The 18248-nt window shown below is 43.3% G+C and overlaps 2 protein-coding genes across 2 annotated transcripts; both read left to right on the top strand.

The window, feature by feature from the left end:
- The first annotated feature begins 306 nt into the window (after window positions 1–306).
- On the top strand, window positions 307–7002 carry LOC121700654 (katanin p80 WD40 repeat-containing subunit B1 homolog KTN80.1-like). The gene is made up of 11 exons (XM_042083778.1): window positions 307–426; window positions 772–1070; window positions 1165–1249; window positions 1510–1637; window positions 2134–2356; window positions 2692–2800; window positions 4207–4238; window positions 4465–4564; window positions 4793–4858; window positions 6281–6373; window positions 6722–7002. The coding sequence occupies exons 4-11, from the start codon at window positions 1574–1576 to the stop codon at window positions 6878–6880; spliced, it is 846 nt and encodes a 281-aa protein (XP_041939712.1). The 5' UTR covers window positions 307–426; window positions 772–1070; window positions 1165–1249; window positions 1510–1573; the 3' UTR covers window positions 6881–7002.
- Window positions 7003–7288: 286 nt separating this feature from the next.
- sult1st6 (sulfotransferase family 1, cytosolic sulfotransferase 6) lies at window positions 7289–17309 on the top strand. Its single transcript, XM_042083777.1, has 8 exons — window positions 7289–8827; window positions 11596–11793; window positions 12805–12933; window positions 13451–13548; window positions 14464–14590; window positions 15293–15387; window positions 16160–16340; window positions 16935–17309. Exons 2-8 carry the CDS (start codon window positions 11604–11606, stop codon window positions 17045–17047), a joined length of 933 nt encoding a protein of 310 aa, XP_041939711.1. The 5' UTR covers window positions 7289–8827; window positions 11596–11603; the 3' UTR covers window positions 17048–17309.
- The last annotated feature ends 939 nt before the right edge of the window (window positions 17310–18248 follow it).

Consider the following 18248-nt stretch of genomic DNA (forward strand, 5'->3'; position numbering starts at 1 on the left):
CAGTGTGCAGTGATGAACACGTTTGTTTGAGAAAACGTGGGTTGGCTAATAATTAACAAACAATAGTACTTTTCCTTCTTTTATACGTTTCTATACATGTTAAATGTATATGGGACATGGCACACAATAAATAATATGACGCTACTTGATAGCATAGACTGTAAAAAATAGATAGCCGTGCAGACCTAGCCTACCCACTACCACCCATAGAGCTACCACCAAAGATTCTAGAGCGCTACGCTCAGAACAGAGACGGTTGATAAAGTTAACTATAGAATCTTTGCTCAGAATCTTTGGCTACCACCAAGATATTTCCTACAACTCTGAAAAGAGTATGTTGCCTAGCAACGTGTGTTGTGTCTGGACTCGGTCGGTGTATCTGAAGAGGAGAAAACTTCACCCTCCGTCGGCATATTTCTTTCTGAGGTGAGCTTCATGTGGTCACTGTCGAAGACCTGTGTTCCGTCATGTACATAAACTAACAGAATAAAAAATATTAATGTATATACATTTATATGTATCTAGAATGAGACAATTGTGTCAATTAAAGTGGAGTATAGCTGAAGTTAGCAGCAGCTAGCGTTACCATTAGCTTACGTTAGTCTTGAAAGGTTAACGTTAACTTTGGAAACTTCTGAGTAGAACTATGACGTTAGGCTACGACTTGCGTAAGTTTGTTCATTTACCGGTAGCAGAAAGTACCCCCTGCAAACTAAGCTGTTAGTATGCTAATGAAGAATATTAATCATTAAACATATTGATATCGTTCAGATGTCCAACGGCGTTGTTGTAGCACCTGTTTCGATAGCAGAGGATGCCCGTGAAAAGGAGAGGCATTCAGAGCCAGACTCTTTGGGTTCGTCGGGTACTGACTCGGACACCTATACGGAGTCAGAAAATGAACAACCTGATTCTGACCAAGACCCAGAGAAAGATATGGTCCCTTCATCCCATTTATCTGCGTTGAAAAGTGCCAAGGGCGAGGGACTCCAAAAACAGCCACAGCAGGAGATAAGAAGAATTCCAACACAACCTAGAACCGATGAAAACCTCCATATTCATCACGTAATGTAAGCTCCGTGTAGAGGTCTGTGCATTTGTACATGATAAGCCAGCCAGGGCTGCATAACGCTTTCAGTCAGTAATGATGCGTCTTGTTCTCAGAGAGTGCTCCTGTGAAGTGATGTCATGCCAGTTCAACCCTGAAGGAACCCTGCTGGCTGTTGGTATGAATGACGGCACTATAAAGGTTGGGTAGTATCTCTATCTTTCTCCCTCTCTCTGTCCTTCCTTCCTTTCTCTCCCTCTCTCTCTATCTCCTCTCCCCTCACTCTATCCATTCATCATCTTTCTTCTTGTCAAATTGATGCTGTAGATTTGATTCGGTATTTTTGTATTATGCATTTTACATAAAAGGTAACGATGCCATGGAAATGGGTCACACTTTTTTATTTTATTTCCCGTCTGCTCATTTCATGTCACTCCCATCTCCTTATGTCCCTGGTGCAGCTGTACAACCCAGAGAATGGAGACTTTGTGAAGAGGATCAGACAGCAGCTGCTACTTTGCCTCAATGCCAGTAACATCCATCAGGTTTTGTCGGAGTGGACAGTCACACTCCCTTCTACTGGCTACCTGTGAGAACAACATGCTGTGTATCCACTTACTCCATATCTTCAAGATGTTATAATCTCATGAAGTTACTCTCTCTCTCTCTCTCTCTTTCTCTCTCCCTCTCTCTCTCTCTCTCTCTCTCTCTCTCTCTTTCTCTCTCCCTATGCTCTCATCACTCTCTTACTCGTATTCTCTCATTTCCTCCATCACCATGTGATCCTTCCCCCTCTTTTCTTCGTCTCTACTATACCCCCCCCTCTCTCCCTCTGTCTCTCTCTCTCTCTCTCCCTCTTAATTCAATTCAGTAAGCTGTATTGGCATGAACATTGAAATAGAAACAGTGTTGCCAAAGCACATACAGAGTACAAATACAGAGAACATCAAAACAGGAAGATGGCATTGAATCATGTAAGAGTATGATTTCCTCTCTCTCTCTCTCTCTCTTCCTCTCTCTCTCTCTCTCTCTCTCTCTCTCTCTCTCTCTCTCTTCCCCTGCTGCTGGACGCTGGTCACCTGCAGACGCGAGTGGGCACATGCGCTGCTGGTACGTGTGGGGGGACGAGTGTGTGTGGAGTGTGAAGGAGGCGGTGGAGGGCGGGAAGGGTGAGGGCCATGCCCAGAGGCAGACCCTCTGCATGTCCGTCTCCTGCTCCAACGAACAGGCCGCTTCTGGGGGCTCCGACGCCACCATCCACCTCTACGACCTCGCCACGCAGCAGACGCTGCAGATCTACAAAGCCAGGTAGTCACAGGGACAGGGACCACATTTCCCAGCATGCGACACTTAACATAATGACATCAAAGTGATACAGCGCCTTCCATTAGCCTCATAAGTGGTAACTTGGAACTCGAGATTGTATCACACCCAAGTTGAATGCAGCTGACCGCAGTTGACTGTTCCAGTCGTAGCAAGTCGTAAGAACAAGATGCTAGCCGTGTGTGAGCAATTGATTCTTATCAAATATAACAACACCAGTTTGTAACTATGCATTCCATGCTCCATATATTGACCTAAAAGTTAAGTGTTTGCACTATATGTGGCTGGAAGAGCTAAACCCTCCTAGTCTCCTTTGTCAGCTCCACCAGGACACTGATGGATGGCCACAGACTGAGGGTGTTTGCTCTGGCCTTCCACCCCGAGAGAGAGCGGGAGTTCATATCGGGAGGATGGGACAACACTGTTCAGGTAGCAGCACACAGCTAACATGGCCGACGCTAATTTAAAGGTGCTCTAAGTCAGCACACAGCTAACATGGCGGACGCTAATTTAAAGGTGCTCTAAGTGATTTTGGGTAACGTCACTTCTGTTGACGTTCAAACAAAACACACAGCTAGCTTGCTACTCCCTCCGCCTCCCTCCCGTGCAATGGAAACTCTCCTAAACACGCATCTCGTCGGTGATTGGTTGGAACAGTTTGTTATGTTTTTATGGTCCAGGCTGGACCAAGTTGTTTTTGTTGACGTTTTTGGAGCCTTGTGTTGTCCAAAGAGACCACGTTTTTTTACAGTGTATTCAGCGCAAAGGCAGCTAGCGGATGGTGAGGTGATGTTTGCTGTGTCAAAAAATGTTTTAGCTTAGAAACCATGTAACATCGCTTAGAGCACCTTTAAAGTCAAGCAAAAGCTAACTCAAAGTATATCTAAAGCTAGTTTAATGACTTGACAAGTTAATTTAATATCAGGGTTTTTGCCTAAGTTTCCAGAAGGCGTAAGTACTCTCTACTACATTTTTGAGCAGCTTTCTTGATTGCAAGGCTGAGCCACTCGATAAACATTGGTGCTGTGACACGGATCGGGAGGGAGGTTTACACAATGTACATACTGCACAGCTACGTACCAGCTGGCTACCGTTACACACACGCACACACACTCACACACACACACACACACATACTGCACAGCTACATACCAGCTGGCTACCGTTACACACACACACGCACGCACACACACGCACACACATGCACACACATGCACACACGCACACACACATGCACACACACATGCACGTGCGCGCACACACACACACACACACACACACACACACACACACACACACACGCACATACACACACACACACATATTGCACAGCTACATACCAGCTGGCTACCGTTACACTCTCCCCTAAACCTCACTAAAGGTGTAATAAAACTAGCAAGTTAACTTCCCAAAAGATATGCACAACCTTGCAAACACCACCCAGAGCCTTAGTCAGCAGTGTTGTGCTGTGAACAATTTCTTTCATTGTTGTGGAGCATAAAACTGCATAGTGCATATCTTAGTGGCGGCTGAGAATGATGCTCCTTCACACACCATGTATCATCAAAATGGAAATGAGGATGATGCCAAACCTAGTTACCTGATAAAAACATACCCTCATAAAGTGGCAAATGATTGCATAGCTTTGCGTTAATCCATGCACAAGACGATTTGCTTGTTGCCTGACTAAATCATGATCCATTGATTGTGCACATGGTTTCAACAAACACTGTAAAATTATCACTTAAACGTTCAGTCAGACTTAAGTGTAAGCTTTGTGTGTGTGTGTGTGTGTGTGTGTGTGTGTGTGTGTGTGTTTCTTGGTGTTTATACAGTTCTGGGACACCAGACAACCACATGCTGTTAGGTAAGCCATAATGATTTATATGGGTAACACAAATTACTGACATTAGACATTATTTAATTATTCTGTATTTAGAGTCCAGTAGATGTGTATTTAATAAATAAAAAAACAAGTATGTTTGCATTCAGTATAAGAAAACAGATAATAAGTTGGAAAAACACGTATGTTTGCATTCAGTGTAAAAAAAAAATAAGTTGACATATTAATGTATTGTGTGTGTTTCCCCCAGAATGCTCTCTGGTCCACACATTTGTGGCGACGCCTTACAGATTGACCCCGTGACTCATCAGATCCTCACAGGGTCATGGAGGACAGACAAGACCCTGGAGGTCAGACTGTGACCTCTCACCTCAAACCATGTGACTCACACTCACACACTGTACATTCACTCACCGGTCCTATCAGTGGTTCACTTTCTGTTCATGTGTATATTTGCCCCTATACTGAATCTGTTAAATATGCCCTTCTGTTGTGTCTTGTGTGTGTGTGTGTGTGTGTGTGTGTGTGTGTGTGTGTGTGTGTGTGTGTGTGTGTGTGTGTGTTGGTCTTTCCATCAGATATGGGAATATGGGTCAGCAGAGAAAGTGTCAGAGGTTCTCCCTGATCCCTATGGAAACAGCAAAGTGAGTTGTGTTTCGTATGACAGACATCTGTGCTTGCATTTTCACAACCAGACACACTTGCACTTAATATGCTTCTGTAGAAGTCACAATTTATTTTGTGTTTGCAACTGACATTCCCAGACAATGCAGACATTGCAAAACATATATCCCTGTGGGCAAAAGATGTACATACACTTCAGCTTTAAAAAGCAACTTTCAAGTTAATTTTATAACTTCATTTATGCATACAGTAATCTTGAAATCAAAAATGTCAATTTAAAAAGACATACATAAGAAAGGAATGTTTTACACGACCCACAAGCAGAAATTAAGAAGAAAGTGTGCCTATTCTAAAGGCGCCTACATACTCGCCATTCCCGACCTGTAACGTGACAATGTGACGTCACGGGAGCGCCGTAACCATTTATACTCACACGTGGTGGTCGCGCCATTAGTTGCAATATTCTTCTGAACAGAGATGTCGCTGTTGTGAAAAGGCTATCGCTACCTACTTTACACAGTAGAAGAAGCTGTCAGTAGCATTGCTGTCAATGGCAGTAAAAGCCATAGGGCTGTATTTTGGGCACCTGCGCATGGCGTAAAGTTCGTTTTTCACCCGCGCAAAGTTGAATTCGGTATTTTGCACGTTTATTTTTTAAGCATTGCGCCCAGGGGTGTGGCAATTAACAACCTAGGGAGGGTCCTAGCGCGCTGTGTAAAAATCGCTATCATACACCACCTAAACCTGGTCAGAAGTCAATGGCGAGTTGTTCATATGCTATTTTAAGAGGGCATGTCAGCAGTCATATTGGCAGGTGCACGCACCATCCTTCTATCATTAATGAACGCACACCAGCGCACGTCCATGCAAAGCATTACAAATTGCACGATTACAATGGGAAACATAGAGTCAGTAAATGTTAAAAGCTAGACTCTGATGATACTTCAGACTTCGGTTGCTGCTATTCACAACTACCACCTGGCTGAGTTTGTGTAATTTCCTAAAATGGAAAGAGATTTTGTTCAGGTCTTAGCAGATATCCTTTGGTTGAAAATAAATCTTTTCTATTCTTTCCTCTTAATTCCATGTGTTGCGACTCTCGCTGGTAACTTTGTTAACTTATCCAGCAAACCATTAAAAATTCACGACTGTAACAAAACAGTCCTCCGAACTGCAACTCTCGCTTGCCCTCAAACTAGTCCATCCTCCGGTTCCCGCTTTGGTGCGCTCAGCTGAAAAAAATAGAGTGGTGCACGACCTGCGAGATCTACGTCATTTTTACGTCACATTGTTGCACTACCGGTCGGGAAAGTCGAGTATGTAAGACGCATAAGCTAGGCTCCCAAAAACGCCAAGCAGACAAATAGACGGACAGACACTTTATAAGTCATAGTGATAATTCTGCAAGAGGTTTCCTGATGATGCCCATCTGTGGTCCACAGATCTACTCTTGCCACTGGCTGGGCCGAGATCACATAGTGGCGGCAGGAAGCCAGTTAAACATGCTGAAAGTCATCCATCGCCACACACTCAAGGTCAGCCATCTTGACACACTGTATTCTGTGATGTGTCTCTGTGATGAGGTCTGCTTTACGCCCGGTCTCTATTTGTTTGCCTTACCAACTTTCTTTCTTTATTTGTTTGTTTGTTTGTTTCTTTCTTTCTCTTTTTCTTTCTGTCTATATCTCTCTGTCTATATCTCTGTTCATCTCTTTCTGTCCTACTATCTCTCTCTCCCCCTCCCTCTCTGTCTCCCTCTTTCTCTCCCTCCTCTCTCTCTCCCTCTCTCTCTCTCCCCCATTCTCTCCCTGTCCCTCTCCCTCTCTCTGTCTCTCTCTCTCTCTCTCTCCCCATCTCTCTCCATCTCTCTCTCTCTCTCTCAGACGGAGTCCCGGTTCATGGGTTTGTCCTCTGCAGTGTTTAGCTCCGCTGTATGCCCTGCAGGGAAATGGGCGGGGCTTATTGCAGCCACCTCAGGAAACCGGGTGTGGCTACTGGATAGAGAGGGACAGAGGGTCAAGAAAAACAAGCAGATTGAATAGAGTGTGTGTGTGTGCGTGCTTAAGTGTGTGATTACGTGTGCGTGTGTGTGTGTGTGTGCGTTTGCACACGTGTGTATGGGCATGTGTGTGCTTGCGCGCGTGTGTGTGTGTGCTTAAGTGTGTGCTTGCGTGTGTGTGTGTGTGCGTGCGTGTGTGTGTGCTTAAGTGTGTGCTTGCACATGTGTATGTGTGTGTGTGTGTGTGTGTGTGTGTGTGTTTGGGTGCATGCGTGTGTATGTGTATGTGTGTTTGGGTGCATGCGTGTGTATGTGTATGTGTGTTTGGGTGCATGCGTGTGCTTGTGTGTGTGTGTGTGTGTGTGTGTGTGTGTGTGTGTGTGTGTGTTTGGGTGCATGCTTGTGTACAGTATGTGTATGTTTGTGTGTGTGTGTGTGTTTGGGTGCATGCGTGTGTATGTGTGTGTGTGTTTGGGTGCATGCGTGTGCTTTGCTGTATGTGTGTTTGGGTGCATGCGTGTGCTTGTGTGTGTGTGCTTTGCACATTGCTGTATTGGTCAGTCCTAGAGCCAGTGTTAATGCTGTATTGGTCAGTCCTAGAGCCAGTGTTAATGCTGTATTGGTCAGTCCTAGAGCCAGTGTTAATGGCGGTACGAACTGCCATAAGAGTAGCGCTTTCTCCTGAAAGATTTCTGTCTTGAGCAGTTAGCCCCTGTGCTGTGGGTACAGGGATTGGACATACATTCTACATAAAGGCCATTTCTCATGTCATTCATGCAGTTTTTTGTTTATTTATGTTCTTTAACTCTGGAAAATGAAACGTGTCATGAAGACATTGACTAGAGACAAATGCACATACGTAAGCATGTACAGTATGTCCGTGTTTGTTTCCAATAACACACTTCAAGTTTTTTTATAACCTTTCTAAACTGTATGTAAAGTTTTGGTTAAAGGTTATTCAGTTTGCCAATAAATTTGATTAATAAGTTAACCAGTCCCCATACTGACAGAATTGTGTGCAGTGTGTCTGAGTTTGAGATTAATTCTAAAAGGGAACTGGGATACCATGGAAGTGGAATAGAAACATTTGTTATGACTGTGAGTAGGTGGGGGTAGCCCCAAAACTGTGGTGGATGAAAGACAAGGAGAGAAAACGTAGTTCCAGAGACAGTAGCTTATAAAAGGGATCATCATTTTCTTTTTCTTTTTTTTTTCTTTTTTCTTACATGCGGGAAAAGCTTATGAGGACAAAACGTCCCAGTTGTCACAAAGAGCTTCATTGTTCAGAAGCTGGGAAAGCGGAGTGGAGTTCCATGCTGCTCTCACCACTTTTCAGCGAATGTAGGATGTGTCAGACGCTTCCCCCCGGGACTTTCCACGGGAATGCGAGATTGAGGGCGAAGATAACGTTGTTTACATTGGAGATTTTCAGCCGTGACGGTTTCATAAGAGCTCCAGAGCTCCTGGACTGCAGCTCAAATGCAGCTCAACTTTTTCGCAAAACAACCAACTACATATCAACAGGCAGAGGGAGAGGTCAGCGTGCAAAAAGGTCAGCAGAAAAAAAGCTGGCATGTGTCTAATCAGTGAAGTGAGAAGATAAGGAGAGAGAATCTGGGGGTCAGGCTCACGTGAGGCCATTCACTCGTGAGCGGACGTCTAAAAGAGGCAGGTTTGGACGGCCCAAGAGAAGAAAGACGAGACTCTGGGACACTGAAGAGAGGAACGTATGTGTGGAAGGAAGAAGGAAATCAACACGCAGCTCTGAGCGGATCTACAGCAGACATTCTGATGGGAGAGTGAATCCACTCAGGGCCTGTCTGACACGTTATGGAATGAAAAGTAGGGGGGGAAAACAGGACTTTAGACTGACTTCGTGGAAAGAAGGAAACACTCGACAGGCGGACTTAAACAAAGAGGATTCACTTGAGAGAGAGAGAGAGAGAGAGAGAGTCGGGGACTCCCAGTTGGCAACCATTAGAGGATAAAGGTAGGGAGAAAAAAACACATGCACACTTTGACAAAAGCAAGAGCAGCGAACGGGAGACGAGCTTAACAAAATAGAATCATGGTGACCTGGGGGGTATTCCAAGTACGTGGTTTAGTGATAAACCTGGATAAGTTAACTCAGAGTAAGTGGTAAACCTCCTACAACAAGAGCCCTATGGTATTGTTTTGTTAGGAGAATGAAGCCATTTAGCTCTTCTATTAGGTTTAAAAACCTACTCTGAGTTAACTAACCCAGGTTTATCCAGACCAAATAAACAACAACTCTGACGAACAGAGGAGTGCTGGCTCTGGTCTGGCAGGATTGTGTGTGTGTTTCTAGGTGTGTGTGTGAGTGGAAGTGTGACTGTAAGGTGGGATAACAGTAAGGTAATGATTGAGTATGGAAGTGGTAATGAGTGTAAGGAAGTGTTTGTCATTATATTATTGTGTGTTGTCATTATATAAAGAGTGTAGTATTAAGAGACTAAATACGTTTTTGTGTGTGTGTGTGTGTGACTGCACAGAGTGATTTTGCACCAGTAATGTGTGTGTAATAACAGCAGATCTAGCGTGGGTTTATTTGTTTAAACGTTCGTCTACATTTTAAAGGGTCTGGGGTGGGCCAAATAAGCTAGTTTCCCAAAAAGTTGGTGTGTTCCTTTAAACTTGCATCTGGGGAGGTTTAATATTACAAAGTAAATGTTTACATTTCCAAGATGGAGTTAAGAAAACCAAAAGTAACTCAAAAGAAATAAGGGACTATCTGAAACGTGTATAGTTTTATAATGAAGAACACAGGGAGGAGTCGGGGAAATCCAGCCGACTCAGGTGACGGACATCTTGGAAATAGGCCAAAAAGAAAATGCCACCGCCTAAATGTAATGTTATCATCCAGAAATGTTGACTAGATGTTATATGAATGCCAAAAATGCAAAAAACACAACTTATTTTTTTGCAAGTTTCCCCTAGAGGGAGAGAGATGATTGACTTGACAGCTATAGAATGTTGCAGTTCAACATTTTTTCAATAGCAGTTCAAGTTTAGTCAGACGCAAGCTTGAAAATGAAATGGTGCAACACAACTCAAATTAAAGTTAAACCTACACCAATAAGTCCAAAACTAAGATTAATTCAATCCTTGTTGGTGCAACTCACACAGAGAGTTATGGAGGTGGTATAGACCCTTTCAACAATAAAAACAAAAACAATGCTTGAACGTTCTATTTGGGTCCCAATTTACTTCCTCTGCATTAAGATAACATATGGAATGTTAAAACGGAAGCCTTGTGGGGCCAACTATGATGCTGATAATGGAACTCTCTTGAAACGGTCTATACTCTTCTGTCAACATTTGCGCGCATCAAAGACGTGCATCATTGACACGCGGGCACAATTGTTGGAAGGCACACCACCCCGTATGTCGGGTTGATGACACGATTCAAGTCACACACCGCGTGCAATGGGACACAGACGCAGGACTACCAGGCCTATTAGTATGCCGAGTATGCGTGTATGGGTTCGACCTGAGAACCTGTCAATGTCTTTGAATATGTGAGACTGTATCTGACTTGAAGACTATTCATTCGCCTAGGGTTATGATTATGGTGCTTACAGCATCGGCATACGGTACTTAAGCCAGACTTACAGTACTGCATATGAAAAGTGTGGTTCCAAAAAAGCTATATCTCCATTTTTTTAAAAATCGCTGCTGCACCATTCTTTTAAACATTAAACATTAAAAAGTCATGTAATTTAATTGTGTATTTCAGGTAATATCAATAAAATTGCAATTGTGTTGTTTTGATAGAGTAAAGATAAATCAATCAATCAATAACAACAATACCCAAATATAGCTGCAAGCAGCAATGAGGGGGCCAAACAGATGAGCAGGAGTTGGAATTGGATTGGACTGGACTAGACTTGACTGTGTTGTCTTTGGATTGGACTGGACGACTGGATTCGAAGGTCACTGAATGTATTGTGTGTCGTCAAGATGTACTCCTAAGTCCACATACCAAGTTTGGTTTAAACAGGTGAAAGTGTTGATAATTATAGCACCCCTAATGGTCAAAGGTCACCAAAATAATTGTGCAGTCTTAATATGGGGTCATGACTCCATATACCAAGTTTGGTTGTGTGAGGGGAAAATGAAAAAGAGGGACCTTAACCTTTTTGATTTGATACTTGTGTTTCTGTATGATTTCACCCTTTTGAACGGACTGTCCTGTGTTGAGCCTAGCTTGTGATGTTCCTTATAATTGATAGTTCTATTGCAGTGTGAATTCATTCTTCCATTAGGAACTAACCTAGTTCTTGTTCTAAGGTCTTATTATTTGATACTTCTGTTTCAATAACTAATGTTCCGATGGCAAATCATGTGTTGTATGACATTAGAAATGTTCTTAATGTCCTTGATTCTTAAATAACCCATTGTATTGACCAAGTCATATGTATGTGCAGAGAGGGTGTAATGATACAATGATCCAATGAGATTATGATACTGAATAACAAATCAGAATAACAAATGCAAAGCATCATGAGTCATATACTGAATTACTTTGTAAGTATGTACAGTATGTGCGATTTAAGAGACAGAGAGACAGAAAGAGTCTGACAACCTATTCGGGGTCTGTGTGTGTTTGTTTGTATGTGTTTGTGTGTGTGTGTGTGTGTGTGCGTGTGTGTTTGTGCGTGTGCGTGTGTGTGTGTGCGTGTGCGTGTGCGTGTGTGTGTGTGTGTGTGTGTGCCCGCGCACATGTATGTGAGACAGCGTTAGTGATGGAGCAGATGGATAAGAAGCTGTCATACGAGGAGGCCATCGAGCGCGCAGGGGACGCCCTCCACCGTTTCCGCCTGATGAAGATACGTGGCATCCCCCTAATGGAGCACATCGCCCAGAACTGGAGCTCCATCTGGGCCTTCCGACCCGACCCATCGGACCTGCTTATCTCCACCTACCCCAAAGCAGGTGATCAGCAGGAGGCATGTCAATCAAAGCAACATAATGCCGTTTTTTTACCTTAAAGGTTGTATCAGCAATTGCAGGCCCAAAAAAAGGCCCAAACATAAATGATCACATTCATCCTAATCTTTCCCAGCGATCTGCTACCTGCCCGCCCCATAAGCAGGATGTCAACAAAAACAAAAACGCGGCTCTGTAGGCAGCCTAGGCTCTGAGATCTGCACACAAAAACAATTGCTATCAACAAGTGTTGCCAACCACTCAAAGGCAAAATAAAGTGTTCCAACCAATAACCGACGAGATGCGCGTTCAGGAGAGTTTCAAATGCACGGGAGGAAGGGCGAGGGAGTAGCGAGCTAGCTCTCTGTTTTGTTTGAACATCAACAGAAGTGACGTTACCCCACCATCACTGATACAAGCCTTAAAATAACGGCTTCAAACTCATTCTGATGCTACACTGAGAAAATATGGAGAATGAAGTCTCAGACATTACCAGCACACAACTGGAGTGCTTTATATTGCATGCAATGTCCTTTTCAGTTTTTTTTTTTTTTTTTTTACCATTTTTTGGTACCATCTAAGTACTAAATGCCGTTGAATATTGACGCCAGGGGGCATAGATATCAATTCCTCCATTGCATTTCTTTAATGTGAGGGTGACATTTTTATCCAAAGCACAGGGACTCAGTCACTTACAATTTCAGGTTCAATATTCAAACACAGTCAGGCAGCTACTCGACCCCTTTTCCCTGTTCACATCAGATCAGGGGGCATATATATTCCCATAACATTAGTTATGGACATGTCTGGGTTGGTTAACTGGTTAAGAATTCACAAGTTCACATTAAAAATTTGTAAAAAGAGAAGAAAGTGAAAAGTGTGTTTGGTGTTGACAAAGTGTCTCTAGCTAGGAACATGAAGTACTTTGCAGGGATCATGCAGGAGAACCCCCCCCCCCCTACACACACATACACACACACCTCCCTTCTCATCGTACTGATCGCTCGTGTTTGTCAGGAACCACCTGGACTCAAGAGATTGTGGATCTGTTGCTGAACAACGGGGATCCAGATGTGTCCAAGAGAGCTCCGATACCGGTCAGGATTCCCTTCCTGGAAATCTTTTCTCCCCCACCAATTCCATCAGGTACACACACACACACACACACATAAACACACAAACACACACACACACATACTTTTAAACACACACACACACATATAAACACACACACACACACACACACACAAATCACTGAAATTATTTGATTGAAAGAGACATGACGCAACAGAAGTTCATATTAAACAGATTCAGTATAGGAGCAATTCCACGCAAAACTGTCAAATCCACAACGCCAACACAATGGCATGGTATTTAGTTGGCGTTATGGACATGACAGTTTTACGTGGAATTGTCCATAGACTAAGAAAGCTCAATGCAGCGTGATAGACAGTCACTCGCATGCAGTGGACACACTGGAAGAAGCTTGTGTGTTTGTAGGTCCATGTCATGTTTTTTTTTGGCAACATTAAAAGTCCACTACTCCACTCTGGTGATTCATACTGCATCCCTCCCGTCTTATTCCTGAAGCCAAGTGTCGACTCGCTAGGATAGTGTTCACTGCAGCCTGTATCTGTAAGCTCTTTCCTCCTCACCTTTTCAGGTCTGGACCTCCTGAAGGACATGGACCCGCCCCGGGTCATCAAAACTCACCTGCCCATACAGCTGGTGCCCGAGGGATTCTGGGAGAACAAGTGTAAGGTACGGAACCTCAGCAACCTCAGGTGGGAGGTCAACTCGTAGGTCAACTTGGTTCAACTGGTGAAGGAGCGGGATGTCACCTCATGCAAAACTAGAGCAACACCAGTGACATCTACAACTTTATGACATCAGAACACTGCAGCCTTGTTACAAAACCTCAGTTACTTACCCGACAATAAATGGAATTTGGCTTGTTATAGACTTAGATTTATCGTCAGACCAGTTAAAACAACAAAGTCTTTCATTATAATACATTCCACATGCTTCATGTGTCTCTAGTTGTCATAATGCGTACAATATTTTTTATTTTTTTTTGCTGATGTGATTGTTGTGTGGGGTCTTCTCTCAGGTGATCTATGTGGTGCGTAATGTGATTGGTTGGTTATTGTGTGACAGGTGATCTATGTGGCGCGTAATGTGTGGGGTCTTCTCACGGGTGATTTATTTGCCATGTAAAGTGGTTGGTTGTTGTGTGGCAGGTGATCTACGTGGCCCGTGATGTGATTGGTTGGTTGTTGGGTGGCAGGTTATATGTGGCGTGTTATTGGTTGATTGGGTGGCAGGTGATCTGTGGCACGTAATGTGATTGATTGTTGTGTGGGGTCTTGTCACAGGTGATTTATTTGGAACATAATGTGATTGGTGGTTGTGTGGCAGGTGATCTACGTTGTACATAATGTGATTGGTGGTTGTGTGGCAGGTGATCTACGTTGTACATAATGTGATTGGTGGTTGTGTGGCAGGTGATCTACGTTGTACATAATGTGATTGGTGGTTGTGTGGCAGGTGATCTACGTTGTACATAATGTGATTGGTGGTTGTGTGGCAGGTGATCCACGTTGTACATAATGTGATTGGTGGTTGTGTGGCAGGTGATCTATGTTGTACATAATATGATTGGTTGCTGTGTGGCAGGTGATCTACGTGGCACGCAATGCCAAGGATAACCTGGTCAGCTACTACCACTTTGACCGCATGAACCAGACTCAGCCGGAGCCAGGACCCTGGGACGGATACATCCGCAAGTTCATGAAGGGAGACCGTGAGTGACAAGCATTTTTTCAGTGAACTATAAGGGCACCAACCAGGGATGGATTACTGCACGGGCCTACCGGGCCAGGCCCAGGGGCCCAAGGGGTCAGGGGGTCCTGAAGCCCAAGCCTTTACATGGAATTATTGCCTCAATATCAACAAATCAGGATGTAGGCTATGAATCTGATTGAATTTAGTATTGGCCATCCCCAAAATGCACCAGAATACAGAAAATTACATCAAACAAATTAAAAATGTTCTGGGGGAGGACCCCCAAACCCCCCCTCCCACATATACGACAATAATTGGGGGCATTTTTTCAGTGAACTATAAGGGCACCAACAAATTTGGCCACGACTACACAACACGAACACAATCACAATCAACAGCAGGTTACTGGGTGACAGGTGACAGATGTTAACGAAACACTTTCCCACACTTAGAAAATTGGGTGGGCTGGGCCGGCCGGGCCAAACTTATAACTGATAAGAAAGAAGGAAAAAGGCTGCATGCAAAAGTGTTTATTGCACCTTTCTCTCTTTCCTATCTGACACTTACCAATAAAATATTGCAAATGCTATGTATGCTATGTACATGAGCACTTTCAAAGTTAGCCCAAACATGGCCCATCATTAATTTTTGAGTGCATCTTGAGGTGGGTTATATAAAATATGATTTCCTCCAAATTGGTCTTTGATCCCTGTTCCTGTAGTGAGTTGGGGCTCCTGGTATGACCATGTGAAAGGCTACTGGAAGGAGAGAGAGAGAAGGAACATCCTCTACCTCTTCTATGAAGACATGAAGGAGGTAGGACATCAGCTCAGTCCATTAGCATGAGCCTTTTTCACAGCAGCGATTTTTAAAAGTATATTTTTGGGGGCTTTTTTACTTTATGGGATAGGGCAGTAAAGAGACTGACAGGAGGTGAGAGAGATGGGGTGGAATCGAGAAATGACCCGGGTCAGTCTCAAACCCAGAGCCCCGCGGGCACTTGGACCCGACTGTGGTACGGGCGCGGCACCCAGGCAGCCACAGCGCCCCCCAAAGCACCAAATGTTTGACGTGAAATATATCGCTGGCCCAGGTGTTACTAATGCCATTAATTAAGGCTATGATTCTGCTACACTCAAATGTAGACGTCATTAACATAATTAGTGAGACCTGTGCTTGCCCACAAATGGCTGCTGTGAAAAGGTCTTTTGGGTTTGTGCACACATGGCAAAAGGTGGAATAACCATAAACATAATAATAACTCAGCGGGCACCTTGACGTCAGTTTGATGTCAAGAATTAGTCAAGGTTTTGACCACCATGTTGAACATCTATAATTTCATACTATTTTAGCATTTTAAGTAATGGCTTGCTTGTGGTTGTTAAGAGGTCCAACAAAGGGATCAATCTGACATGTAGTCATGGTCTATAAAACTTGGGTCAATGTGATTGATGTTAAGCCAACGTTGATTTGATATGAAATTGATGTCAAACCCTATGAGAACAAATAATGTTAAATAATCATAATAGTAATAGGCCACTAGGCTAATGTTACTATAACTTGCTCTTCAAACTCTCTCCTCTCCCAGAATCCTCGGCAGGAGATCATACGCATCATGAAGTACTTGGACTTGTCGCTCTCTGATGACATCATAGACCGTATTGTGCAGCTGACCTCGTTCAAGGCCATGAAGGACAACCCCATGGCCAATTACTCCTTCATGCCAAAGCCTGTGTTCGACCAATCCATTTCTCCCTTCATGAGAAAAGGTCTGTCTAATACCGCCTTTATGCTGGTCGCAAACTTAGATGACCCAACTTTAAAAATCCCAACCACCCAAAAGAAGCGTGTTCATGAGATCAGCTCGGAAAACAAACACAGGAAATGCATAAATAAGTTATTAGAACTGCCTACTATGGTTGAGCAAGAAGGAAAATGTCTCGGTCAACTGAATGCTGTCAATTCAGAAGTCTGGAGTTCCAAAGTGGGAATCGTCCCACTTCCCAGCTGCATGACGCACGATACCTCCATGCTCAACATATCTTACAGATCAAACTTTAGAGTTCAGTTCTAGCTTAAGTTCAGTTCTAGCTTAAGTTGCTCAGGAACACTTGTATTTATAACATCTGCAACACAAGAAGTGTAATTAGTAGTATAGTAATTAGTAATTACTAATACTGTTTCTGCTTTACACTGATTTCACCTTTGTCTTCAATGGACTGTACAGATAGTTTGATGAGTGTATCTATCTATCTACCTATCTATCTATCTATCTATCTATCTATTTATCTATCTATCTCCCAACCTATCTATCTATATCTATCTACAAGGTACTAATATTCAATGCAATTCTTTTGTTACAGGGGAAGTTGGAGACTGGGCCAACCACTTCAGTCCAGAGCAGGCCAAGGTGTTTGATGAGGACTACACCAGACAGATGGAGGGAGTGGACATCCCCTTTAGATCAAACATCTAAGCAGCGTTCTCAGCGTCTCATTCCCCAGTCTGTCCAGCCCTCTCTGATGACCAAAATACCAAGATGCCTTTCGAAGCTGTAAAGCCAAAGTCAAGTAGTCTTATTTTTTTAATGAGCTGGAAACTGAGCTCGGCCTTCAGTGTCTTAGAGACATCTTAAAGCTAAGGAGCACGCTGAGAAAACATATATATATTTTTGATTACCATGACATACCATGACCAACATGATATTCATCAATAAATGATGACATACTGTACAACAACCTGATTGTGTGTTGTTTTAAATTGATTAAGCTAGGTTGGTGATTGACTGAGGACAGTGTATGCTGGCCTGTGAAAGAGTGCTTTTACAGATTGGAGATACAGTATGGGGGCATGTTAATCTAATCTGATGTAATGGGGGCATGTTAATCTAATCTGATGTAATGGGGTCATGTTGCAGCTCTCTCCTGCCAATTGTGCATTGCTGTTGTGTCCTTCGTCATCCTTTATGTCAATTAGGCTTGATTTTTGATCAGTCCCTGTAGGACGTCCTCAACCAGTAGCACGAGGAATGTAATACATCTTATTTTCCTTTATGACTCAGTTATTTTGTAATTATTGTTGGTGGCAGTGAACTGCTTGTCGTTGGACTGAACTCCCAAGGTCTCATCCCGTCTTGAAACATCTCACATGATAGGCCTTCCTCTTCTTATATCTACTATAACTTAAAGGCCTTCCTCTTGTTAAATCTACTTTAAGGCGTCAAGAGGAACCTGCAGCTGAGGTCTTCATCTGCCATTTTGCAGATGCAGTGCAGTGTTTCCCACAGAATTGAATTCTATTTGTGGTGGTAGGTTTGCAGAATTAACTTGAATGTAACAGTTTTTAACAAATTAGCACAGCGAGGTTATGATGCTAATCAGATTTAAGCACAATTTAGCACAACCTGGAAAATCATTGTGTGGTGGTCAATGTTGATATTGTGGTGGGCTGCCACAAATAAGTCAATGTATGGGAAACACTGCAGTGTATGATTTTAATACACTTTTTATTTTTGTCAAATTCAGCAAATGTACTCTCATGGTCCTCTAAGCATCTGTTTTGTGTGTTTGACACATAGAAGTGTCTCACCCTTACAATGTTGTTTCTCTTTTAAACCACCATAATGTGAACTCTGCTGTGTATGAAAGTGAAATGGTCAAAGGCCATATGAGCATGCG

Source organism: Alosa sapidissima, chromosome 24, assembly GCF_018492685.1.
Source record: "Alosa sapidissima isolate fAloSap1 chromosome 24, fAloSap1.pri, whole genome shotgun sequence".
NCBI classification, from domain to species: Eukaryota; Metazoa; Chordata; class Actinopteri; order Clupeiformes; family Clupeidae; genus Alosa; species Alosa sapidissima.